The 25706-nt window shown below is 49.2% G+C and overlaps 2 protein-coding genes and 1 long non-coding RNA gene across 16 annotated transcripts in view; 1 reads left to right on the forward strand and 2 right to left on the reverse strand.

The window, feature by feature from the left end:
• The window catches only part of LOC309542666 (glutamate receptor ionotropic, NMDA 1-like), a 30690-nt gene extending 18216 nt beyond the window's left edge, over positions 1 to 12474 (reverse strand). For 4 of the 6 annotated variants that reach the window (XR_014224347.1, XR_014224348.1, XM_082241527.1 and 1 more), the window contains exons 1-14: positions 11985 to 12474; positions 9005 to 9139; positions 8179 to 8355; positions 6705 to 6767; positions 5461 to 5561; positions 4588 to 4709; positions 4235 to 4409; positions 3712 to 3856; positions 3481 to 3564; positions 2727 to 2862; positions 2305 to 2432; positions 1602 to 1766; positions 1140 to 1258; positions 65 to 177 (exon numbers count right to left, since the gene is read on the reverse strand). Coding sequence is in view for 4 of the 6 variants with exons in the window: in XM_082241527.1 (XP_082097653.1) it covers positions 65 to 177; positions 1140 to 1258; positions 1602 to 1766; positions 2305 to 2432; positions 2727 to 2862; positions 3481 to 3564; positions 3712 to 3856; positions 4235 to 4409; positions 4588 to 4709; positions 5461 to 5561; positions 6705 to 6767; positions 8179 to 8355; positions 9005 to 9139; positions 11985 to 12233 (1912 nt within the window). In the remaining 2 variants the exon portion in view is untranslated. The remainder of the gene's footprint in view (positions 1 to 64; positions 178 to 1139; positions 1259 to 1601; positions 1767 to 2304; positions 2433 to 2726; positions 2863 to 3480; positions 3565 to 3711; positions 3857 to 4234; positions 4410 to 4587; positions 4710 to 5460; positions 5562 to 6704; positions 6768 to 8178; positions 8356 to 9004; positions 9140 to 11984) is intronic. The other 2 variants (XM_082241528.1, XM_082241526.1) reach the window with 1 other exon arrangement.
• Positions 6774 to 25706, forward strand: part of LOC309542764 — a 33453-nt gene continuing 14520 nt past the window's right edge. For both annotated transcript variants that reach the window (XR_014224406.1, XR_014224407.1), the window contains exon 1: positions 6774 to 7413. This is a non-coding gene — a long non-coding RNA (uncharacterized lncRNA). The remainder of the gene's footprint in view (positions 7414 to 25706) is intronic.
• The window catches only part of LOC309542665 (glutamate receptor ionotropic, NMDA 1), a 29771-nt gene continuing 18652 nt past the window's right edge, over positions 14588 to 25706 (reverse strand). For 2 of the 8 annotated variants that reach the window (XM_082241520.1, XM_082241519.1), the window contains 2 exons: positions 21955 to 22065; positions 14588 to 15907 (listed from right to left, as the gene is read on the reverse strand). In XM_082241520.1, the coding sequence (XP_082097646.1) occupies positions 15839 to 15907; positions 21955 to 22065 (180 nt within the window). In that variant the 3' untranslated portion in view covers positions 14588 to 15838. Of the gene's footprint in view, positions 15908 to 16716; positions 16808 to 21954; positions 22066 to 23434; positions 23456 to 25319; positions 25355 to 25706 lie in introns of those variants that run through there. The other 6 variants (XM_082241521.1, XM_082241523.1, XR_014224346.1 and 3 more) reach the window with 5 other exon arrangements.

Here is a 25706-nt window from a genome sequence, read left to right on the forward strand (position 1 = left end):
AGCCTTTGCTTTGCAGCCTCTTACGGACGGACCCATCCAGATCGTTCCCACTGGAGAGACTCACCTTCTCCGATGCCAGAGTTGAGCAAGACTCCCCAGGAGAACCACATGGCAGATGACAGGGTGAGGGCATCCTCTTCCTCTTCCTCGCTGTTGACTTTGAAGCGGCCGAAGGGGCTGCAAGAGAGCAAGCGGGGCCAGTGGTCAGCCGTCCGTTGAGGAGCAGGTCTTAGAAGATGCCCCATGGAAAGAAGCTTCTGGACCTCATGGGTGCGAGAAACTCCAGAAGTTCAGGGTGGGCAGAGGGCGGAACTTCGAGGACTCCTCGGTTTCCCTCATGTCATTCGCAGGTGGAATAAGTGATGCAAAGTCAGTGGACAGAGGTCCCTTTGCATCATTGATGGGTATGTAATTTGGTGACGTCTTGAGGAACAGCCCATCCAGTTCCTTGTCCCTGCCCCCATTCATGGGTGGGAGGAAGCAGAGCTGGATAACTTTTCCTTGCTTCTCTGGGAGGAGGAGGAGGAGACCAGGAAGACCAAGGGGTAGAGGAAAGAGGGGTAGAGGGGGGAGGAGGAGGAGGCCAGGAAGGCCAAGGGGCAGAGGAAAGAGGAGGAGGAGGAAGGAGGAGGAGGAGACCAGGAAGAATAAGGGGTAGAGGAAGGGTTAGAGGGATGAGGAGGAGGAGGGGGAGGGGGAGGAGGAAGAGAGGAGAAGGGAGGAGGAGGAGGGGAGGGGGAGTAGAGGGAGGAGGAGAATGAAGGAGGAGGAGGGAGGAGGAGGAGGAGACCAGGAAGACCAAGGGGTAGGAGGGGTAGAGGGAGGAGGAGGAAGAAAGAGGAGCAGGAGGAGGAGGAGGGGGAGGGGAAGGAGGAAGAAAGGAGGACGAGGGAGGAGGAGGAGACCAGGAAGACCAAGGTGTAGAAGGAGGGGTAGAGGGAGGAGGAGGAGGAGGAGGAGGAGGAGGAGGAGGAGGAGGAAGAAAGAGAAGGAGGAGAAGGAGGGGGAGGGGGAGGAAGAAAGGAGGAGGGGGAGGAGAAGGAGGAAGGAGGAGGAGGAGACCAGGAAGACCAAGGGGTAGAGGGAGGAGGTGGAAGTGGTGGAGAAGACCAGGAAGACCAAGGGGTGGCTGCAGTTACCTGAAACGGTCCAGGAGATAGAGCATCACAGCTACCACGTGGACTGAGAGGCCCACCAGGAGCCACAGGGTGCTCTGGAACGGCTGCATGAACGAGTCCAAGGTGCTGCGGGGGATTTCCTGCAATGGAAAACCGGAAGTGGGCGTCAGCAGCCGGGGGAAGACCCCAGCAGGGGCTGCTTAGGGTTCCTCACAAAGGTTGAGAAGATCATGGCAAGAAAACGTTTCTCCTCTTCTTCTCCCCAGGCCTTTCAAGGATGGACCTTGATGTCATATAAGGGTGGCTTTTAATGGATGCTGATTATATTATATTATATTCACAAGAAATTCCATCGGGACTTTGCAAAGGGAAGGAGATGGATAACGGGAACGGCTTGACCAAAGCAGAGCGTGGCCACCTCTGCGGACCAAGCCCTCTGGAGGGCACAGTGATGCCTAGTGGTCGTTGGCCATGTCTACCCACCTTCTTCACCAGGATGGTGAGTCCCTGGTACTTAAAGGGCTTGGAGAACTCGATGTACTGGGCCCGCTCGTTGTTGATGGTCAAAGGAGCCACGATCATGTCCGCCTGACCGCTCAAGAGCTCCCCCATCATGCCGTTCCACTCCTTCTTGTTGCTGTTGTTCACCTGTGGTGAGACAGAGCCGGGGTGAGAAGGGCAAGGAGGTCCATATTTCCATGGGATGACCATCAGTGATGATGGTAGAATGTCTATATTTTCGTGGGATAAATGTGGGAGATGATGGTAGAACGTCCGTAATTTCATGGGATGGATGTGGAAGGTGATGGTAGAATGTCCATAATTTCATGGGATGAATGTGGGAGATGATGGTAGGACGTCCGTATTTTCATGGGATGAACGTCAAAGGGGATGGTAGGACGCCCATAATTTCATGGGAAGAACCTCAAAGGGGATAGCAGGAAGAAGCTATGGGAAGCAAGTTCACGAATGGACAACCCTCCAGGCCTCTCCTGAAGGTTCCTCCGGTCACCCCAGTGTGGGCGGAAAGCCAATGGTGACAGCCAACCGTTCCAGGAACGACTTCCCACAGATCCCCTTTTTCAATGGGACGGCGTCTGTCCGTCCCCGGCCAAGGGGCTGGACCCTCGGAGGTCTTCAGAGAAGTTGGAGGGTGGCCCGTCCAGCCTTCCCGAGGCCCGCTCACCCTCTCCTGTGTGCCAAACTTCCCGTCGCCCACCAGGTGGACCTCGTAAGTGAAGTTCATGGTCTTGGCCAGCTTGATCAGGAGGTCAACGCAGAAGCCATAGCAGCAGAGCATCACGCTGGGGCGGTCTGGTGGGGCAGGAGAAAGGGGGACCATTGAGGCCCGTTCCAGAAGGTCCCCAATGGAGAGGACCTTCTCAATCGCTCCACCTCCCCATTGTTCCTGACCACTGGTCCTGCTAGCTAAGGATCATGGGAGGTGTAAGCCAACCACATCTGGAGGAGCCTGGTCTAGACTAAGAGGATCTCATCTCCACCATGCAGTGCAGACCCTCCCAAGAAGGAGAGACGCCTGCCGCCCAATAGAGACGCTTGGCGGGGGAGCTTCTGACCCGACGCCCCGGCTGTGGGTTCGAGACATACCCGGCATGGTCTCGTTGGGCCCCGTACAGAGGACCTGCTGCACCAAGCCACCGGTGCTGTTGGTGAGGGCTTTGCACTTGCCATCGGCCAGGGTCTCCTTGACGTAGACGAACGGCTCCTGGTGAATGGTGACAATCTGAAAGAGATTGAAAGAGAGCCATTTCCTTCAACCGTTTCTGCTAAGGCTAAGCTTCTAGGCCCTCAACCATCTTGAGATGTTTGAAGGTGGTTCCCATATCTCCTTGGTCTCCTCTTCTCCATCTCCTCTGAAGTTCCTAACCGTTCCTCCTAAGGCTCAGCTTCTAGACCCTCAAACATCTTGAGATGTTTGAAGATGGCCCTAACATCTCTCAGCCTCTTCTTTTCTGAGCTAAAGAGAGCTATCTCCTTCAACCTTTCCTCTAAGCCTCAGCTTCTAGACCCTCAAACATCTTGAGATGTTTGAAGGTGGCTCCCATATCTCCTCTTCTCCATCTCCTTCAACCCTTCCTCCTAAGGCTGGGCTTCTAGACCCTCAATCATCTTGAGATCTTCGAAAGTGGCCCTAACATCTCCTCTCAGCCTCCTCTTTTCTGGGCTAAAAAGAGCCATCTCCTTTGACCATTCCTCCTAAGCCTCGGCTTTCAGACCCTCAATCATCTTGAGATGTTTGAAGGTGGCTCTCATATCTCTTGCTCTCATCTTCCCCAGCTCCTTCAACTGTTCCTCACCAGGCTGACATTAGTGAGGGAGGGAGGTGGAGCAGAGATGATACCTTGAGCTTGGTAGACATCTCGTAGCCCTGGGGCGTCTCGGTTTCTCCTCCCGGCCAGATGATCTTGCGGTCGTTGGGCAGGAACTGCGGAGGTGAGGAGAGAAAGGTTGGGACCAGACCTTCTCTACCAGCCTTCCCTGTTAAACGACCATAGAGTCAGAATGGGACCCCTAAAGGTCAGCCAGTCTGACCCCCGGACCAGGCAGAGCCCTCCCATCCAGGGATACTTACATGGCTGCCGTTGTAGACGCCGACCTGCACCAACTTGTTGTTCTGCAGGTTCATGACGCTGTAGTTGGCGTACCTGCGGTCCCCATCCTCGTTGAACTCCACCCGGCCCGTCACACCCTCGGCGTACTTCGTCTGCATCAGTACCCTGGGCAGAAGGCGGGTTGATCGGGATGCGGAGGGATGGAAATGTCTCCAACGAAATTACGGACGTCCTACCATCCCCTCTGACATTTCTCCCATGAAATTACGGATGTTCTACCATCCCCTCTGATGTTTCTCCCACAAAATTATGGACGCCCTACCACCCCTTCTGACATTTATGCCACCAAATTATGGACATCGTACCATCATCTCCAACATTCATCCCATGAAAATACGGACATCGTACCATCCCCTCTGACGTTTATACCACAAAATTACGGATGTCCTACAATAATCTCTGACATTTCTCCCATGAAATTACAGACGCCCCACCACCCCCTCCATAAAGAACCCAGGTCTGAGGTGCCCAGGACGCTCTTACCTCTTGAAAAGTGGCCCCGTCTTCCAGATGTTGGTGTTCCCGACACACCCCCTGGGTGGGTCAGTGATGTTCTCCTTCTCAAACAAGTCGTGGACCGCCTGGGCCACTATGGCCACCGCGTCCCGGATATGAGCTGACTCGTTCTTGCCGTTCATGAGCTGCAAACCGATGAGACCTGGGATGGGAGTGGGGGGGGCGGAGACAGACAACTGGGTTGGCCGGTACCCCAGAGTTCATCCAGGCCAACCCACTGCTGGGCGGAGACCTCCGAATGGATTTAGAGAAGGGAAGGAGAGCACCACTGGGTGATCAACCATGGGGCAGCTGGACCATGGGGAGGGGTCCCAGGTTACCTTCTGGTGCATTGCGTAGGGCATTGCCGGAGATCTCCCGTTCCCCCACCAGCCAGACGTAGCCGGGACCTGTCATGTTTTCTTTGGCTGCGGCCGTGTAGACAGTGGTGGCGTCGTCCTCACTGGAGAAAGAGAAGAAGGCTGTTGGGATGGTAGGACGTCCATATTTCGGTGGGAGAAATGGCAGAGGAGATGGAATAGGAGGTCCCTATTTCCATGGGAGAAACGTCAGAGGGGATGGTAGGACGTCAGCATTTTAATGGGATAAATGTCAGAGTGGGTGATGGACATCCATAATTCCATGGTAGAAACAGCAGAGGGGATGGTAGAAGTCCATATATTCATGGGATGAATTCTGGAAGGGATGGAATAGGACACCTCTATTTTCATGGGGAAATCGTCGGAGGGGATGCTAGGACGTCCCTATTTTCGTGCGATGAATTCTGGAAGGGATGAAATAGGACGTCCCTGTTTTCATAGGATAAATGTCAGAGGCGATGGTGGAAGTCCATATTTTCGTGGGAGAAACATCGGAGGGGCTAGTAGGACATCCCTATTTTCATGGCTTGAATTCTGGAAGGGATGGAATAGGAGGTCCCTATTCTCATGGGAGAAATGTTGGAGGGGATGGTAGAACGTACATAATTTCATGGGAGAAATGTCGGAGGGGGTGGTAGGACATCCCTATTTCCACGGGATAAATTCTGGAAGGGATGGAATCGGAAGTCCCTATTTTCATGGGACAGACCTCAGAGGGAATGGTAGAATGTCCATAATTTCATGGGAGAAACATCGGAGGAGTTTGAACGAGGGGAAAATGGGGGTCACCTCCACTCACCTGACCCCAACCCCGCCCCACCGGCCGGCCCTCACCTGGCAGACAAGATGATCACCCTGGCCTCCAGTTCCTTGGCTTCCAGGAGGAGAGACGTCACATTCTTGGTGCCCGGCTCAAACTGAAGGACCTTCTCGGCCTGCAATGTTGGCGCGAGCAAATGGGGTCAGTCGGCTGGGCCCCGATCCCCCATGCGAGAGCCATGCTTTCCTCAGAAAGATACCTCCTTCTCTCTTTCCAAGGTCTACCTGGAAAGGACTCAGTTGTTCCTCATTTCTTTTCCTCGGTTTTTTTCTCCTACCTCGTTCTTTTTTTTCTTCTTTTCTCCTGGTGGGGTTCATTTCCTCCCCACCCCCCTTAAAAAAATAAAAATCTAATTTTTTATTTTATTTTCTATTTTTAAAAAAGAATCATTTTTCTTTGTTGTTGCACTGGGCATGCAAACAGAAGTCACTCCAGCCCCAAAAGAAGGTCGTGCATTGGTACAGGAAAGAGGAAAAAAAGGCATATATAGAGATACACAGCAGCCGCCAAAGTGATTCCACCCACCGTGGCAAATTGATTTCTCGCTATTTGGTTTTTGCAAAAAAAAAAAAAAAAATCTTGCGAATCCCTGCCATCTCGGAAATTCCATCTCTGCGACGGCGAGGGAGCCCCTCGGGCGGCAACTGCGAATATCCATATATTGGTTGGTTGGCTGGTTTCGCAATGTAGTTGACTGCTCAAACGCCTGTTGCTTTTCCAAAAGACCAAAACAAAAAACAAAAAAAACCACAAAAAACCAGGAAAGGGGGAGGGGAAAAACACGCAAGGGATCCGCCTTGCAAGGGAATTGAAGTGAGCATCTCGCATTTCCTGTTGGGACAGGAAGGGGCAGAGCAGGAAGAGGAGAACAGGAAGGGGGAATCAGATGGTCCAGGAGGAAACAAAGGGAGGGGGGAATAAACTCGCAAATTCGCTCTGGCTCCACATGCATGGTCTTCCGAAGAAAGACGTCCAGGATGGGATTGCTCCTCAAACTCAAGCTCAAACCAAGCATATCTCAACGGAAAAGAACGTGCGACCCAAAAGAAAAACACCAGTGGAGTCTGCTTGCTGGCTCCAGAGATATTTTTATTTTTTTCCCTTAAAAAAATAATATATATGTATATATCTCTCTAAAATTTATTCTTATTTTTTTTGTGGGGTGCCCTTGGGCCTAGGTGGCCTGATTGATGAATTTTTATTTTAATTTTTTTGCTCGTTAGGTTGGTGGGCGGCGTGCATTTCCATGCAAATATACCTTGGGTCCTCGCTTGTTGTCAAAGGATAGCGGTTCGAGGCTGTCAAAGCTCCTTTTTTTACTCTGATGGATAATGTGCACAGAGAAAATATGCAGACACAGAAGAAGATTATAAACAGTTGAAAGAAGAAAGACGGGCACTCAAAGCAAATCCCATATCCAACTCCTCCTGATCCGGGGTGGGGGGGCGTAACAGAGGAGCGGGGAAAACCCCCTACAAGCTTTCCTATTCAGTTTCCTGCAAAGTTTCCTACAAACTTTCCTACAAACTTTCCAACAAGGTTTCCTATTAAGTTTCCAACAAGGTTTCCTGCAAAGTTTCCTACAAGGTTTCCTATTCAGTTTCCTTCAAAGTTTCCTGTTAAATTTTCTGCAAATTTTCCTACAAAGTTTCCTATTAAGTTTCCTACAAGTTTTCCTGCAAAATTTCCTATTATGTTTCCTACAAGGTTTCCTATTCAATTTCCTGCACAGTTTCCTAGAAGGTTTCCTATTAAGTTTCCTACAAACTATCCAACAAGGTTTCCTATTAAGTTTCCTATTAAGTTTCCTACAAGGTTTCCTACTACGTTTTCTACAAGGTTTCCTATTAAGTTTCCTACAAACTTTCCTACAAGGGTTCCTATTAAGTTTCCTTGAAAGTTTCCTGTTGAATTTCCTGCAATTTTCCCCCACAAAGTTTCCTATTAAGTTTCCTTCAAGGATTCCTGTTAAATTTCCTACAAACTTTCCCGCAAGGTTTCCTATAAAGTTACTAAAAAGGGCTTCTTAAAAAGTTTCTGATGGGGGTTCCTGACCCAACCCAGGAGAGAAGGAATTGGATCTTCAGGAGAAGCTCGGATTGGGGGAAGTTGTGGACGATTGGACCTTTTATGGTGTTCTTCTAGATGTTGGAGCGGCTGGGGCAACCCAGTCTGATGGGTGGGGGTATAGATGACAAAATTATGACCATTATGACTGATCAGATTGTTGCGTTGACCATGAGCTTCTTTGGAGAGGAGGAAGGAAGCAGGTAAAGGGAGCTGCCTATCCCTGCCTCACAAGTCTCTCTTGGGGCTCCTTCCCAACTCTATGATTCCATCTTGAGGTTCCTGCCTTGGTTGAACCAGACAACCCTTCCAGGTCCTTCCCAAGTCCATGATCCAAGCCTACCCTCCTAGACTCTCTCTTCCAATAAAGAATTGGGTTTTTGGCCCAGCTCCAGGTTACGTCTCCCCCCTCCTCTCCCCGTTTTTGCCTCTTTCGGATTTCATTTTTTTTAATGTAGTTGGAGATTTCGATTTTTTTCAACCATGGCAAAGCAAGTGAAATGAATAAAGAGTAACAAACTTTGGCCAGCGCCTAAGAGCACAATGTGGGTCATGTTTAACAATGGGAAGAAGAGAGAGAAGGTGTATTTACAGATGTCAATCTACACACGGACGACAAAGCGCGAGACATTCAAGAAGAGCGTGGGTGGCGGGAAGCTACTGACCTTGGACTCTTTCTCCTCCAGGAGGGTCTCCAGCTTCTTCTGAGCCGCCCGGCCCTCGTGGTCATCGCTGACGATGAGGATGATGTGGTTCCATTTGTAGAAGCGCATCATCTCAAACCAGACATTGGACTGGTGAGAGTAAGGAGGGACCGTGCGGAGGAATGAAAGATGGATACTCTGGGGAGAGAAGAAGCCAGAGGGAGCGTCACTGTGGACCAAGCGGGGGCGTCTGGGTTGAAGCGCCGTCCCTCCTATGGGGTGGAAGGAGCCTCTGGAGAAGTTCCATCTTGAGACCCCACCTGCCTCTGCAGAGAGGTCCATGCTCTGCTCAGCTAAAGCGTTCTCCATGGGGCTACCTTGGAAGGGGACCTAGAAAGGAGTTGGGGCAACGTCCCTCCTATGGGGTGGAAAGAGCCTCTTGAGGTCTTCCATCTTGAGACCCCACCTGCTTCTCCAGAGAGGTCCATCCTCTGCTCATCTCCTGCTGTCTCCATGGGAAGGTGACTTGAAGATGAGATTGAGGAACATCCCTCCCCTGGGGTGGAAGAACATCTCTAATATCAGCTCCATCCAAGACCTGGCCATCTGCTTGGTCTACTGCCCTGCTTTTTTCATGGGGCTACCTTGGAAGGGGACCTGGGAACCATTGTGGAAAACAGCCCTCTTCCGCAGTGGAAGGGCCTCTTTAGGAAGCCAATGGGAAAGATCTCCAGACGGACAGATGGACATTGACTACTGAGAAGAACGAATGGCTGTATCAAGGCCTTCTCCCGCCAGATGTCCAGGAGAACGGTGGGTCCCCGACCATCGGGAGCTGTGGGCTTACCTTGTCCGAGTAGATGGACATGCGCGTGGTCAAGCCAATGACCGGTATCCGGTAGAAGCCAGCAGTGTATGACACTGGCGTTGGCGTGAGGTGGTCGTTGGGAGCCGGCGGGTGACTCACCAAGATGGCGTAGACCTGTGAGAGAGACGTTTTCCCCATGGAATTACGGACGTCCTAACATTCCCCTCCGACGTTTCTCCCATGAAATTATGGACATTCTACCATCCCCTCTGACGTTTCTCCCATGAAATTATGGACCTTCTACCATCCCCTCTGACGTTTCTCCCATGAAAATATGGACATCCTACTATCCCCTCCGATATTTCTCCCATGAAATTATGGATGTCCTGTCACCTTGCTGACATATAGATCCATATAGTTCAAGCTATGGTTTTCCCACTAGTGATGTATGGAAGTGAGAGCTGGACCATCAAGAAGGCTGATCGCCGAAGAATGGATGCTTTTGAATTCTGGTGCTGGAGGAGTCTCTTGAGAGTCCCATGGACTGCAGGAAGATCCAACAGACCCATTCTGAAGGAAATCAGCCCTGAGTTCCTTCATGGACTGCAGGAAGATCCAACAGACCCATTCTGAAGGAAATCAGCCCTGAAGCCTCAGCTTCAGGATCTGCCCTGGAAGGACAGATCCTGAAGCTGAGGCTTCAAGACTTTGGCCACCTCCTGAGAAGAGAAGAGTCCCTGGAAAAGACCCTGATGTTGGGAAAGATGGAGAGCGCAAGGAGGAGGGCGCAAGGAGACAGAGGATGAGATGGTGGGACAGTATTCTTGAAGTGACCAACATGAGTTTGACCAAACTGTGGGAAGCAGTGGAAGACAGGAAGGCCTGGCGTGCTCTGGTCCATGGGGTCACGAAGAATCGGACAAGACTAAACGACTCAACAATAACAACAAGAAGCCATTTCCCTCCGACGTTTCTCCCATTAAATAATGTATGTCCTCGAATGCCCAGGCTTTGACAGGCGGAGAGAGAAGTCGGCTGAGCCAGATTGCAAGATAATATGATTTCCTTAACCGCACATTAAAGGCCTAAATGCCATTTCCCCACCAGCGACCATTTATGATGAAATGGTCTGGCGAGAAGGAGGCGAAGAGCAATCGATGGAAGGAGCCAACCCTATGGAAGCAACTGAGATGGCGTTTCCATGGAAACTTCCTCCTCCCTTTGCTGGCTTCTCCTATAAATGACCTTTTCTGCTCCGTTTGGGGGAAGAAGGAAGTCTGTAAATGTTGATCAGGTCTGCACTTTGGGTGGCTTCAAAGGAGATCCCAAATGAGACGTAAATGGGGCCAAAATAGCACCATTTGATGACTTGGGGACCCGGTTTGTTCCTTGGGAAATGGGCTGTGTTGGGGTATTTTTAAGGTCCCAATATGTGGGTGTGTAAGAGGGAGAGAGGGAGGGGGAGGGGGAGAGAATGAGAGAGGGGAGAGAGGTATGATAAGAAATAAAGAGGGAAAGAGAGGGAGAGAAAGAGAGGGAGAGAAAGAAAAAGAAAGAGGGAGGGGAGGGAGGAGAAAAAATATAGAGAGAAACAGGGGGAGAGAGGGAGGAAAAGGGGAGAGAAAGGGGGGAAGGTAGGGAGAGAAAAAGAGAGAGAGAGAGAGAGAGAGAGAGAGAGAGAGTAGGCAGAGACAGGGAGAGGAGAAGAAAAAGTAAAGAGAGAAAGAGAGGGGGAGCAAGGGGGAGAGAAAATAAGGGAGAGAAAGAGAGAGGGGAGAAATAAAGAGAGAAAGAGAGAGGGAGGGAGGGGGAGAGGGAGAGGGAGGAAGGAGAAAAAATAAAGAGAGAACGAGAGAGGGGAGAGAGAAATAAAGAGAAGAAGAAGAAGAGTTTGGATTTGATATCCCGCCTTTCACTCCCTTTAAGGAGTCTCAAAGCGGCTAACATTCTCCTTTCCCTTCCTCCCCCACAACAAACACTCTGTGAGGTGAGTGGGGCTGAGAGACTTCAAAGAAGTATGACTGGCCCAAGGGGGAAAGAGTGAAAGAGAGGGAGAGAAAGAAAAATAAAGAGGGAGGGAGTGGGAGGTAGAGAAGGAGAAAAAATAGAGAAAGAGAGGGGAGCGAGGGAGGAAGAGAAAAAAGTAGAGAAATAGACAGGGGAGGGAGGGGGAGAAATAAAGAGCAAAAGAGAGAAAGAGAGAGAAAAGGGGTAAAGAAAGAGAGGGAGGGAGGGATAGAAAAAGAGGGAGAAAGAGGGGGAGAGGGAGGGGAGAGAGGTAAGGAGAGAAATAAAGAGGGAAAGGGGGGAGAGAAAGAAATAGAGAGAGGGAGTGAGGTGGCAGAGAAGGAGAAAAAATAAAGAGAGGGGGAGCGAGAGAAAGAAAGCAAGAAAGCAAGAAAGCAAGAAAGCAAGAAAGAAAGAAAGAAAGAAAGAAAGAAAGAAAGAGGGGGGTTGTCCCTGGGCTGGTGCCCCAAGCCAAGAGGCTGGTTCATAGGGTCAAGGAGTTGTTGGCTGGCCCTTAGTAGGCTCAAGAAGTCCCCAGGCCACAGTCCTTAGAGCTGAAGGTTCCCTAGGTTGGTTTCTAAAGCCAAGGGCTCCCTGGGCTGGCCCCCCAAGCCTGATCCATAGGGTCCCTGGGTGCTCCATAGTAGGGCCAAGGGGCCTCTGGTCGTCTCTTAGGGCTGAAGGTTCCCTAGGTTGGTTTCTAAAGCCTAGGGCTCCCTAGGTTGGTGCCCCAAGCCCACAGTCTGGACCATAGGGTCAAGAGGTCCTTGGCCAGTCCTGAGTAGAACCATGGGGTCCCTAGGCCAGTCCTTAGGGCGGTAGGGTCCCTAGGTTGATCTCTGTGGCCTGCGGGTTCCTAGGTTGGTGCCCCATGCCAACAGGATCCAGGGGTCCCTGGGTGGTCCTTTCTGGGGCCAACCAGTCCACCAGGTCAAGAGCTTGGCCCATCACGTCGAGGAGGAGTCCCTAGGGGGTTCCCCCGACCGGTTCTTGGGCGGCACGGTGCGGCTACCTGGCTGGAGATGAGGTCCTCGCAGACGGAGAGGGCCATCTGGATGGCGTTGGGCTTGTGGGTGACGGAGGTGGCATTGAGCTGGATCTTCCAGGTGCCATGGCGCTTGTTGGCCTGGTTGATGGCCTCGCGGAAGACCTGCTCGTGCCTCTTGGTGCTCAGCACCGCCCCGATGTTCACCACCTTGGGCTCGCAGCCCCCCCGCGCCACCGAGAAGCACAGCAGCACGGCCAGCAGCAGGAGGCGCATGGCGGTCACCCCACCGTCGCCCGGCGCAGCCCAAGGGCCCCCCAGGCGGCGGAGAACTGCCACGCAAGAGGGTCTATCCGTGGTCCTGAAGCGGCCCTGTGGAAGAAGCAGAGGCGGCGGCTGTCCCTGGTGCTGAATTGGCCCTTTGCAAAAGGCCGCTGTCCCTGGTGCTGAATTGCCACCGCTGGCAAAAAACCGTCACAGTCCCTGGTGCTGAATCGCCCCCCCCCCTTGCAAAAAGACGCTGCCCCTGGTGACGAATTGGCCCTTTGCACAACGCCGCTGTCCTGTTGCTGAATTGGGGCCCTCCTGCAAAAAACCGCCGCTGTCCCTGGTGCTGAATTGCCACCAGCCACCGGATCTGCCCGCAAAAAAAACCAAAAAGGCGCAATGGCGCTGTCGCGCAATGGCGCTGTCCGCCGCGCCGAAATCCCCCTGCAAAGACAGGCGGGCACCCGCGCGCGCGGTCGCGCGCGGGAGAGGAGGAAAAGGAGGCGGCCGGCCAACGCGGCGGCGTTTGGTGTCACTGGGGGGGGGGAGGGCTTAGGGGGAGAGGGGTTAGATAAAAGCGGGGTGGGGGTGGGGGGCAGGAGAAATCGCGGGGGGGCAGAGGAAATCAAGAGATTGGCCGCCCCCCAAAAAATCTTTATAGGATGTGCCCCCCATTATACAAACCAGGGGGGCCGCTCAAGAGATTCCCCCCACCCCGTCAATCTTCCTAGGATGTCCCCCCCCCAATATACAAAGCAGGGGTGGAGGAAAGCCAAACCTTCCCGCTAAAGAGATTCGGGCCCCCCAAATCTTTATAGAATATGCCCCCCCCCATATTCTTCAGTTGACCGTGCTAGCTAGGGGTGATGGGACTTGTAGTCCAACAACATCTGGGCACCCACAGGTTGAGAAAGCCTGGTATATGGCATTGCATATATATATATATTGTGCAGGTATTTTTTGATGTGGTTGGACTACAACTCCCATCATCCCTGAGCTCTGGCCTTGCTAGCTAGGGGTGATGGGAGTTGTAGTCCAACAACAGCAATAAAACACATCGATTTTATATGGATTGATATGTTTATATGAATTTCTCTTGAACTTTTATATGTTTATACCCCCCAAAAAAACCCCAATTTTATATACATGTGTATATATATGTGTGTGTGTGTATATTAATCCCCCCAAAACCCACAATTATTATAATTATTATATTATATTATATTATATTATATTATCCCCCCAAAAACCCCATATATATATATATATATATGTAATATTATAATAACCCCCCAAGACACACATACACACATATCTAATGATACTATAATAACTCCCCCCAAAACCCACAATTATATATATATTTTTACACACACACACACACACACACACACACACACACACACACAAATATATAATATTATAATAACCCCCCAAACACACACACATATATAATGATACTATAATAACTCCCCATAAAACCCACAATTATATATTATAATTATATATTATAATATGTTATTATTATGTGTGTGTGTGTATAACCTCCCCCCCAACCCCCCCCCACAATTATATATTAGTCCCCAGACCCAGTTGAAAAATCCCGCCGATACGGGATTATTGTAATTATTGTTATAATTGCAGGAGATGATTGGATGGGCAGATTTGAGCAGGAATTTGGATAGGCAGAATATATTAGAAATTCAATTTAAATTCATTTAACTTGCTCATCTAATTATCTATAGTATCTAATGATACTATAATAACTCCCCCCAAAACCCACAATTATATATATATTTTTACACACACACACACACACACACACACACACAAATATATAATATTATAATAACCCCCCAAACACACACACATATATAATGATACTATAATAACTCCCCATAAAACCCACAATTATATATTATAATTATATATTATAATATGTTATTATTATGTGTGTGTGTGTATAACCTCCCCCCCAAACCCCCCCCCCACAATTATATATTAGTCCCCAGACCCAGTTGAAAAATCCCGCCGATACGGGATTATTGTAATTATTGTTATAATTGCAGGAGATGATTGGATGGGCAGATTTGAGCAGGAATTTGGATAGGCAGAATATATTAGAAATTCAATTTAAATTCATTTAACTTGCTCATCTAATTATCTACATCCTTCCCCCTCCTCCTGCGGTTCCTTAAATTTATTTCCGAATATCCTCCGCCCACCCAAATTCATTTACCTTGCTCATTTAATTATCTAGGTACTTCCTTCCCCCTCTTTCTGCGGTTCCTTACATTTATTATTATTAATTTTAATAATATAAAATAAGAATAATATATAATAATTATAATAAAAATAATAAAACAACTTATATTTACATTTTATTTTAATAATAATCATTAATAAAATCCACAGAATCCTTAGGAAGAGACGTCCAAATTCCAACCCCCAATTCCAGATGTTAGATAAATTTCAGACGAGTGAAAATACTAGCAGGATTCAGGTAAATAACAACAACAACAACAACATAATATCAATAATAATCATATCAACAACAATATTAATAAAATTAATAATAATAATAATAATAATAATAATAATAATAATAATATCAATAATAATAAGAACAACAACAACAATTTATTTTTACCCCGCCATCTGGCTGGGTTTCCGAAAGCATAATATACAATAAAGGGAAGATCAGGGGATGAGTGGATCTCTAAGAGACCCAAATGGATCTCTAAGAAGGGAGGAAGTCAGCTCAATGGATCCATGGGAATAGGCAGGAATGTTGGGAAAATGGCAAGAAGCAGGGAAGGGGTGGTTGGGAAGTCTTGGAAAGGAGAGATGAAGGAAGGAGGGAGGGAAGGAAGCAGGGAAGGAGGGAGGGGAAGGAAGGAAGGAGGGAATCATAGAATCATAGAGTTGGAATAGACCACAAGGGCCATCAAGTCCAACCCCCTGCCAAGCAGGAAACACCATCAGAGCACTCCTGACATATGGTTGTCAAGCCTCTGCTTAAAGACCTCCAAAGAAGGAGACTCCACCACACTCCTTGGCAGCAAATTCCACTGTCCAACAAGGAGGGGAAGGAGGGGAGGAAGGAAGGGGGGAGGGAAGGAAAGAAACAAAGAGGGAGGGAAGGATGGAAGGAAAGGAGGAAGGAAAAAAGGAAGGAAGGAAGGAAGGAAGGAAGGAAGGAAGGAAGGAAGTCCCCCGAAATTGAGTGATCCCCAAAGTGGACAGTAGGAAGAGAAGCAGATTATGTACATGGACAGGAAGGTCAGTCAGTCAGTCGGCTCCCCCAAATCGAGGACAACCAGAAGCGGAGAACTGTACAAGGACGGGACTCTCCCAGTTGCTCACAGTTGCCTCAACTCTCGGGAAGCGGGGAAGCCGGGCTGCCCCAGGAGGGTGTCCTTCGAAGGGGCGCAAGGAAACGGGAAGCAGGTGCTGGAGGCATGCCAGAGCTCGTTCTCCATCCATCCGTGGCATGGTGGGCAGGACCACCTCCTCGGCACCAGTCCACAAGGTAGGTCCGTGGGAGAAGAAGAGCTGGTCCATCCCGGGGGGAGTCTGAGAGGGGGTGGGCAGGAAAGAAGCGATGGGGGCCGTCACACCACGGTGCTGACCGAGGGGTCCGAGAGGTTGAGCTGTCCCGCAAGGTCAGTGGGGTGGTACTGCTGCAGGGGAGACAAAAGACAAGACACGGGGGAGGGGCGGTGGTCAGGCAGAGGCGGGCCAGAGCGAGGCCGAGACACATGCTGCCCCTGCAGGCCACCACCGCCCCAGCAGGAAACCGCTCAAGGAAGATTCTGTGCCTCTGAACCGGGATGCATTCAAGGCTGCGAGCAGCAAGCGGGGAATCTCCGGGGATCCGCTCTGTTCCCACAAAAAAAGTCAGGGTGCCGCAATGTGGGCAGAGCCAAATGTAGGGCCACCCTTCCCATTTTAGGGACCCTGACATAGGGCCACCCTACTAATTTCAGAACCCTGACCTGTGTCGTCGTGTCCCGCCCCGAGTTTCCATTCGGCTCAGCTCCTTCCCGGTTGGAGCGCATCATCCCTCAAGGATCTTCCCCGGGGGGCAGCCACGTGGGGCGGGGGCTCCCTCCCCCTCGCAGCGCAGCCCTTTCCCCCGGAAAGCAGCACCCGCTAGCTCAGCCATTTTGGGCCGATCGCCTTTGGAATCGCCCGGCAGCTTCGACCCCTTGACAATTTCGGGTCAATCCCCTTCGAAATCTGCTAACGGCTCTCCCTTCATGTACGCCAAGAAACTCCCTCCGGGAAAAAGCTCAGCGACTCGGCTCGCAAAAGAGCCACTTTTTCCAAGATGGCCGCCCTACTCCTCTCCCGCCCGGCCCTTTTCTGGGATGTCCCGGAAGGGGACGACCAGTTGTTCCCCCCACCAGCACCACCACCCGTCCCACAAGATCAAACAGGACTTTGGATACAGGACAAAAATGCATCAACATTCACAACAAGATCCCACCCTTTGCGGAGGAACTCCTGAAGCCGGGAATTCTCTACAGGGCTTTATCTGCAGCTCACGGACTCTGGGTGTGGCGGCCTCGCGGGGGTGTCTGTAGGGAGCAGGCGCATCAAAGGGATGGTCTATTACATCGAAAGCCGGCTTTGAACCCGGTGCCGGCACCCTGGGACACCGCCAAAACCACCACCCCAGGAAAGCGGGACGCCTCCCGGCCAACCCGGCCAACCCAGAGCTGCGTTTCTTCCTCCTCCTCCTCCTCCTCCCTCTACCCTCCACACTGGAATGCCTAGAAGGAAAAGCCACCAGAGGAAGCAGATCCTCCAAGCACCCCTTTCTCTCCCGGGATAGAAGAATCCAGCCCAGTTTCCGCCGGGATCCCAGAAGGTTCCGCTGTTCCTGGGATGTCCCTATTTTCATGGGAGAAATGTTGGAGGGGGTGGAATAGGACGTCCCTATTTTCATGGGAGAAATGTTAGAGCGGATGGAATAGGACTTCCCCGTTTTCACTGGAGAAATGATGGAGGGGATGGAATAGGATTTCCCTATCTTCATTGGAGAAATGTTGGAGGTTATGCAAACGCCCACCACTGGGGGGGAGAGACTTTTTTTTTTATAAATCCTTGCAGTTACAAACAGGAGGAATAAACAGAGAGTCGTGTGGGGGGAGTTTGAGAAGGCGGAAAGCCATCTTTTCCGGCCGAGACATTTCCCCTTCTGGAATACCACCCTCCCAATATCTTGTGACAGATGTCCTTTTGATGGGGAGAGGGGGGGGGGAATCAGAATTTCAAGATGGCCGAGAAGTTGGATTTCGCCCCAGGTGGACCTTTCAATGTCTGGGACCTTTGGAAAGATGCCAAAGGGTGGGGATGAGGTCAAACCCTATGCCCCACCAACTCAGAAACATGCACAATAGAGGGTCTCCATAAACTGGCCGAGGGTTTGGAGATGGAGATGGAACTTTCCTGCCCACGTGGCGACCGTGCTGGAAAGGATGATGTGCAATGGGGAAGATATCTGGGAATTAAATCAAATTTGGTGGAATGATTTGGACGGGTTGCTTTACTGCAATTGGCTCCTTGGAAACAGCTGGAATCCTGCAAATGTGGATCAGAATCCTGATTTAATAATTTTGACAGATTGCTTTGGTGCAATCTGCTCCTTGGAAATAGCTGGAATTCTGCAAATGTTGATTAGAAACCTGATTTAATCATTTGGATGGATTGCTTTGGTGCAATCTGCTCCTTGGAAACAGCCTGAATCCTGCAAACGTCGAGAGCGACCCCAATTCGCAATCATTTGATTGTGACCGCCCAGAGTGGAAGATGGAACGAAAGAGAAATTCCCAACGAAAGAGCGACGGCGGGAGGGACGGGCGGAAGATGGAATGTGCCAAGGTGAAAGCGGAAAGGAGGGTTTGGAGGAGGAGAAGCGGAGAGGAGAGGAGAGGAGAAGGCCGACCGGGAGTAAGAATGGCGGGAGCGGTGGGAAGAATGAGGGAATGGAGGGGAGGGGAGGGAGGAATGAATGGATGGGAGGATATTCAGAGGAAGGAAAGCATGGGTGGATATTTAGAGGGAGGAAGGAATGGATGGATATTCAGCAGAACGAGGGAATGGAGGGGAGGGAGGAAGGAAGGAATGGATGGATGGATATTCAGGAGAACGAGGGAATGGAGGGGAGGGAGGAATAAATTCAGCAAAAGGAGGTGGAGCCAGAATGCCACAGAGTGGTGGCTTGGGATGTTCAACAAGGAATAACCTGCCGTGGAAAATGGACAAAAAATTCAGAAATTGATTAAAAATAAATAAAAAGGGATGAGAACGGATTGACATGCTGTCAAACTGCTTTTTAATTCTGTCTCCTCCCTTTATGGTCTTGATTTATGGGCTACTATAGGTTACTACTACTAATAGTAATTAATAATTAAAATAAAATAAAATAAAATAAAATAAAATAAAAAATAGTTCTGATGTTTCCTCCCTTTATGGGCTTGATTTATGGGCTACTACTAAAATGAGGCTGCATTTTAAGCTGTATTTTAATTCAGTGGCGTAGCGTGGGGGGTGCCAGGGGTGCCAGCCGCACCGGGCGCAACTTCTGGGGGGGGGCGCTCGCTGCCTCCGGAGTCGCCGAAGAGCCTCGGGCGCAGGCTGTAGCTGGCAGCAGCTCTCAGCGCTCGCCGCGGTCCCCGCGCGTCAGGGCCACGGAGGGCGCGCCAGGCAGCCCCTCCTCACCGACGGGCAGCGTTCGCCTGCGGGGCTCGGCCAGCACGCTGGGCTGGCCGCGTGGAGTCGCCGAGGAGCCGCCGCCGCCTGCCATGCCACCCTGGCTGCTTCAACCGCGTCCGACAGCCGGCTGATGATAATAATGATAATGATGACGATAATAATATATATATAAAAGATTATGGTTATTATCATTATTACTATTATTTTATTTCTGCTGCATCAGACCAACACGGCTGCCTACCTGATGATAATAATGATTATGATGATAATTACAATAATAATATAAATAATAATGGTGATAATAATAATAATAACAATAACAACAATAATGTTTTATATATATTATCATTATCACCCCCACCACTACAATTATTGTTGCCAAAGAGCTATAAAATAAATTAATAATAATGATAATGATGATAATAACAATAATAACAATAATAACAATAATAACAATAATATTTTATATATATTATCATCAACACCACCACAATTATTGTTGCCAAAGAGCCATAAAATAAATTAATAATAATAATAATAATAATAATAATAATAATAATACCCCACTCATCTGGCTGGGGAACTGCCTGCACATAGGAAAACAGCAGAAAGTCTGCAGATTGTGGAAGTTTGGGTTGTCCCGCCTTGGCCTCTTTCCCAGCCTATCAACAGATTGGGATGAGGGGTCCTATCAGATATCCCAGGGTCCCTATTTTGCAGGGACAGCCCAAGATCTGAAGAAGCCGTCACCAATGGAAGCTAAGGCTCAGAAAAGACTCAATATGGAGGCCAAATGGCCAAAATATTGGGAAATACTGGAAAAAGATGGAGACACTTGGAAATTGCAGAGTTTTGAGAAATTAAAAGATAAAATGCGAGATTGGTTACACTATGCTCAGATCAGGGAGGTCTTTAATTTGGATAAAAAAACAGGCTTCCAGGTGGAAAAATCGAAATTAGAAACAGAACTGTTAGAACCTAAAACTAAGGTACTTTCAAAAATGTATAACTTGCTGTTAAAATGGAATACACAGGATGAAACGGTTAAATCAGCTATGATAAAATGGGCGCAAGACATTGGCTATAACATTATGTTTGCTGACTGGGAATGATTGTGGACCACCGGTGTAAAATTTACGGCATGTAATGCCTTGAAAGAAAATATTATGAAAATGATATATAGGTGGTACATGACCCTAGTCAAGCTTGCAAAAATATATCAATCGCCAGACAATAAGTGTTGGAAATGTAAAGAAACTGAAGGAACATTCTTTCACCTTTGGTGGACGTGCCCAAGGGTTAAGGCCTTCTGGGAAATGATCTATAATGAACTAAAAAAGGTATTTAAATATACCTTCCTTAAGAAACCAGAGGCTTTCCTTTTGGGCATCGTCGGCCAAATGGTGCTAAAAAAGGATAGAACTTTCTTTATGTACGCGACAACTGCAGCAAGAATTCTCATCGCAAAGTACTGGAAGACACAAGATTTGCCCACGCTGGAAGAATGGTAGACGCAACTGATAGACTACACGGAATTGGCAGAAATGACTGGCAGAATCCAGGACCTGGGAGAAGAGACAGTGGAAGAGGACTGGAAAAAGTTCAAGGACTATTTAAAAAAGCATTGCAAATTGTATGAATGTTAAGATGATGCAGGATAGAAAATAATCTGGCATTAGTAATTTAGTGGAAGTGGTATGACAATAAGTGTACTATAAGAACAAGGATGAAATTTTGATTAATATTATGTCAAATTTAAATATCTAAATATTGGGCAATAAAATTTAAAATTGGAGACATAATATTTGAAAACTACAAAATAAGATTCGGAAAAAGGTGAAGCCCTGCTGATTATAACTTTATAAATGGGAACACAGGAAAGGGAGATGTGAGGAAGTCCAAAAGGAAGGGTATGGAAATTTGGTTTTTTGAAATTTAATTATGTTGTATTTTATTTGTTTTGTGTTTATCTTTGTTTCTATGTTGGTGAAGGTGTTTTATGTGTTTGGTGATGTATTGTTTAAAACCTTTAATAAATATATTATAAAAAAAAATAAATCTGAAGAAGCCATGGCGGTTTCCGGTTTGATCCGGGGTTCATCCCGCTTTTCCTAAGGACATTCCTATTTTCATGGGAGAAATGTTGGCAGGTATGGAATAGGGCGTCCATATTTTCATGGGGGAAATGTCAGAGGGGATGGTAGGAAGTCCATATTTTCATGGGAGAAATGTTGGCACATATGGAATAGGACGTCTGTATTTTCATGGGAGAAATGTCGGCAGGTATGGAACAGGACAGGGGTTGGCAATTTTTTCTAGCAGCCGGCCAGTCCACTGTCATGCAAACCTTATGGAGGGCTGGAGAAGCGAAACCGGGGGTGGAGCTGGAAGAAGAGGCGAGGGGGGTCAAATTGTCCTCCCCACCCCCCAGCCCCAGCTTCCCAGGGGCTGCTGCCACGACCACCGCTGCTGCTTCTCGTGAGTAGACAGAGTGAGCTTGTTCGCTCACTCTCTGGCCCGTAGAATAAGGTCACCAGATTTCCCCCCATGGATCCAGGGATGCTTTTCAATCTCCATGGATTTTGTAGGATTTCTAAATCTGGGGACGGTCCAGGAGAGGGCGGTGGCAGGGAGTCCTGCTGGCCACTGCCTGCGGAGCCATACAGTTACCACAGGCAGAGGGAGACGGTGGAGATGGCAGGGCAGGGGACGGACGAGGGGAAGACGGCACAGCGGACCACTTTCTGGGCGAGGACCAGGACAGGAAGGACTGGAAATCAAAAGGGGGGGAGAGAAAATTCTGGGTTTTTCGGGGAGTCAGAACAGAAAGGAAAACAAACCACGTACGGTGAGAAGAGGGAGCCCTCGATCTTTGGGACAGATGGTGGAGACGGACTGACAGAGGACGAAACGGGGCCATGGCAGCTGTGAGATGGGGCGGTTGGTGGGATGGCAGGAGAAAGAGAGAGAGAAAGAAGGAGGGCACAACCGGTTGTCTTCTTCTTACCGTGTCTCTGCAGGACCTACGGCTCTTGAAGCTGTTGGCCAGCGTGGATGTGATGGACCTAAAAGTGGTTTTCATTCTAGGGCCTGGTTCTGCTCTAGCACTTGGTCTATCCTAAAACGAACATGTACATAAGCGGTTAGATCTCCGGACGGCCGCCACTGGCTGCCGCGTCTACACTGTGCCTCGCTTTCACGGGCTGCCTTGCTCGCCTGGTGTGCTCCTCCTGCCCTAAAGGGCGGCCGGGCTCCGGAGGGCCCCTCCGAGCGCTGACCTTCCAAGCGGTCATCTTGGGCTGGGGCGATCCTGGGAGCCACTCCAGACTCTGAGCGGATCCGCTGTCCTTTTCACGGATGTACCCTAATTTCACAGGATGGGGTGGGAGAGGACGCCCCTCTTGGAATGGAATCGGAAATACCTCTTTTCATGGAAGGGGGAGGAACCAGACACTCCTCTCCCCCAACTCCCGGAGAAATGTCAGAGAGGATGTACAGTTGCCCTCAAAACCATCCCATCCCTGGGGCAAACGGGGCAGGTCCCCGCCAAGAGGGCGATTTTGGGGGTCTCGGACGGGGTGGTTCGGGTCTGAAGCACCCCAAGCATCAGTGGGAGGGGTGATAGGAAGACCCTGTTTTCCGGGGAGGAACGTCATGGTAGGACGTCCATAATTTGGTGGTGGGAATGTCAGAGAGGATGGTAGGACGTCCAAATTTCATTGGAGGAACGTCAGAAGGGGTGGTAGGACATCCATAATTTCATGGGAAGAACATCAGAAAGGGTGGTAGGACGTCCATAATTTTGTTGGAAGAACGTCAGAAAGGGTGGTAGGACGTCCATAATTTCATGGGGAAAATGTCAGAAGGGGTGGTAGGACGTCCATAATTTCATGGGAGGAACGCCAGAAAGGGTGGTAGGACGTCCATAATTTCATGGGAGGAACGTCAGAAAGGGTGGTAGGATGTCCATAATTTTGTGGGAAGAACATCAGAAGGGGTGGTAGGACAACCATAATTTCATGGAAAGAAGCTCAGAGGGGAAGGAAGGGTGTCTATAATTTCATGGGAAGAACGTCAGAAGGGGTGGTAGGACATCCATAATTTCATGGGAAGAATGTCAAAGGTGATGGTAGGACGTCCATAATTTTGTGGGAAGAACATCAGAAGGGGGTGGTAGGAGGTCCATAATTTAATGGGACCAACATCTGACAGAAACTGTAAGTGATGACCTTGTATGTGGGGCGGACCCTTTTCTGGAAGGGGTGGGGGGAACGGGGCGGGATGGAGCTACAAGCAACCTTGGGGTTCCTGCAGCAGCTCAGAGGGCCTCCTCTCAGGAGCTTGGAGAGGAGGGGCCCCCACCCTATTGGTGGCCTGGGAGGGGGGGCAGTCCCTGCTGGTCGCTGTCGCCCCCTTTCTTCCATCTTCTAGAGAGGGGGGCAAGAGACTTTTTCCACCTACCCCTAAATAAATAGGATCGGGGCCTTTGGTCAAGGCAGGTCCTACGGCTGGGAGATAGAGAGAAGACTGCATCAGAAGAGAAGGGAAGTCATTGTATGTTAAGGGGGGGAATGGGGGGGAAATATCAGAATTAAAGAAAGAAACGAAAACCAGTATTGGGAAATCAAGGAGGGTATATAGGTCTCCCGAGATCGGCGGCCGGAAGCTGGGGGGCTGCTTTCCGGAGGGACCCCGGGCGGGAATCCGAGGGGGGGTTAAATGGGGAGGGGCAGCTGGAGGGTTGGGGATGCGGAGCGGGAACGAAAGCCGTCAAGGAGGGGGGAGGGGAGAGAATCGTGGGGGGAGGTTGGGTGGGAGGCAACCAGACCTGGTTTTGGGGGGGTGGGAGGAGGCCCCCATTTTGGGAGGGGAACCCCGTTTCTGATCCCAACCCTTTGGGCTACAGTGGAATTTGGGGTTGGGGGGAGGGCCCCCGATCTGAACCCTCTGTATCCTCCCCTTGGGGAACCCCGTTTCTGATCCCCCCCTTGGGATTTAGGTAATTTTGGGGGGGGGAGAGAGACCAGGTCTGGCTCCTCCACATCCGGGTTGCGGGGGGCCGACCGGAATTGAATCCATTTCCTGCTTCCGTTCCCGATCTTCCTCTCCCCCCTGCCCCCCCCGGGCATGCACAGGAAAAAAGCAATTGATAGGATGGAATGGATGAAGATCTATATCTAAATATATATAGATAGGGAGATACCCACATATAAATATATATATATATATTTACATATATTGATCCAGAGGTATCAGCGCATGGCTTGCCACGGCGTTGCGCCATGGCCGAAGAGTGACCAAAACCAAATAATAATAATAGTAATAATTTGCTACCCCGCCCATGATTTCAAATATTTCAAATATTGCTACCCCGCCCATGATTTCAAATAATAATTTGAAAAGAAACACCTGTGTGTGTGTGCGTGTGTGTGTGTATATACACACACACATACATACATACACATACATATACGTATATACATATATACATTATATATATATATATTATATGCATTATATACTTATATGTATTATATATTATATACGCATATATAAATTATATATATATTGTTTATATACATATATAAATAATATTTTATATATTTTTGGTCATATTCTGATCTTATTGAATAGACACACACACACACACATATGTTATATATAGACTTATATAAATTTATATATATACATAAACATATATTATATATAATATGTATATGTATGTATGTATGCATGTGTGTGTGTGTGTGTATATGTGTGTGTGTATATATATATATATATATATATATATATATATATATATATATATATATATATATATATATATTTGCTTTCGTAGATTTTCACGGGTATAGGAATGCAGGTTTTGGTGTCTTCGGGTGTCTTCCCGTGTAAGAGTCGGGGTGTCTGTGCGACGTTTCGACGAGGTCTCACTCGTCATCTTCAGGCTGGTGCTTTCGGCTTCTTGTTACTTGCCGAAACGCCCTGCTGCCGCTTTCTTACAGCCACAGGTCTCGGGAAACGACCCTTAGCCTGGGAGAGATCCTGCCGGCTGATCAGCGCCACAATGCCTCCCAGGCTAAGGGTCGTTTCCCGAGACCTGTGGCTGTAAGAAAGCGGCAGCAGGGCGTTTCGGCAAGTAACAAGAAGCCGAAAGCACCAGCCTGAAGATGACGAGTGAGACCTCGTCGAAACGTCGCACAGACACCCCGACTCTTACACGGGAAGACACCCGAAGACACCAAAACCTGCATATATATATATATATATATATTGGTCATATTTTGATTTTTTATTTGACTTTGACTTTTATTTTATTTTATTTTTAAAAATTGGTATTTATTGAACAAAGAAATCTTCCCGCTCGCCTACCTTCTAGTATTGTACTAGTGGCCGGAGGGTTCCTCCTGCGGAAAAGTCTTACATTGTCAAACTGATCTCCGGAACGTCGGCTTTCCTCGTCGGACGTGGGGTGGGGTGGGATGGCCCCCACCCAAAAAATCCTGGACCCCCCCACATCTCGGCCAAACCCCAAACCCCGGACCGGACCCGCCATCAACCCAGGGAAGCGTTTCTCCTTTCTAGAAAGTTGGCAAGTGAAAAATGGCAGTGACAATTGCACTCGGGATGCCCTACAAAATTCAAGCCTGCCTCGTTTGGGCGGCAGAGGGGGCAGGACGCAGGGATGGACAGACCCCAATTGACAGGACGACCCTATTCCCATTGTAGGGAATTTAATAGGACGTCCCTATTCCCATT

Source organism: Podarcis vaucheri (genome assembly GCF_965113315.1).
Source record: "Podarcis vaucheri genome assembly, chromosome: 11".
NCBI classification, from domain to species: Eukaryota; Metazoa; Chordata; class Lepidosauria; order Squamata; family Lacertidae; genus Podarcis; species Podarcis vaucheri.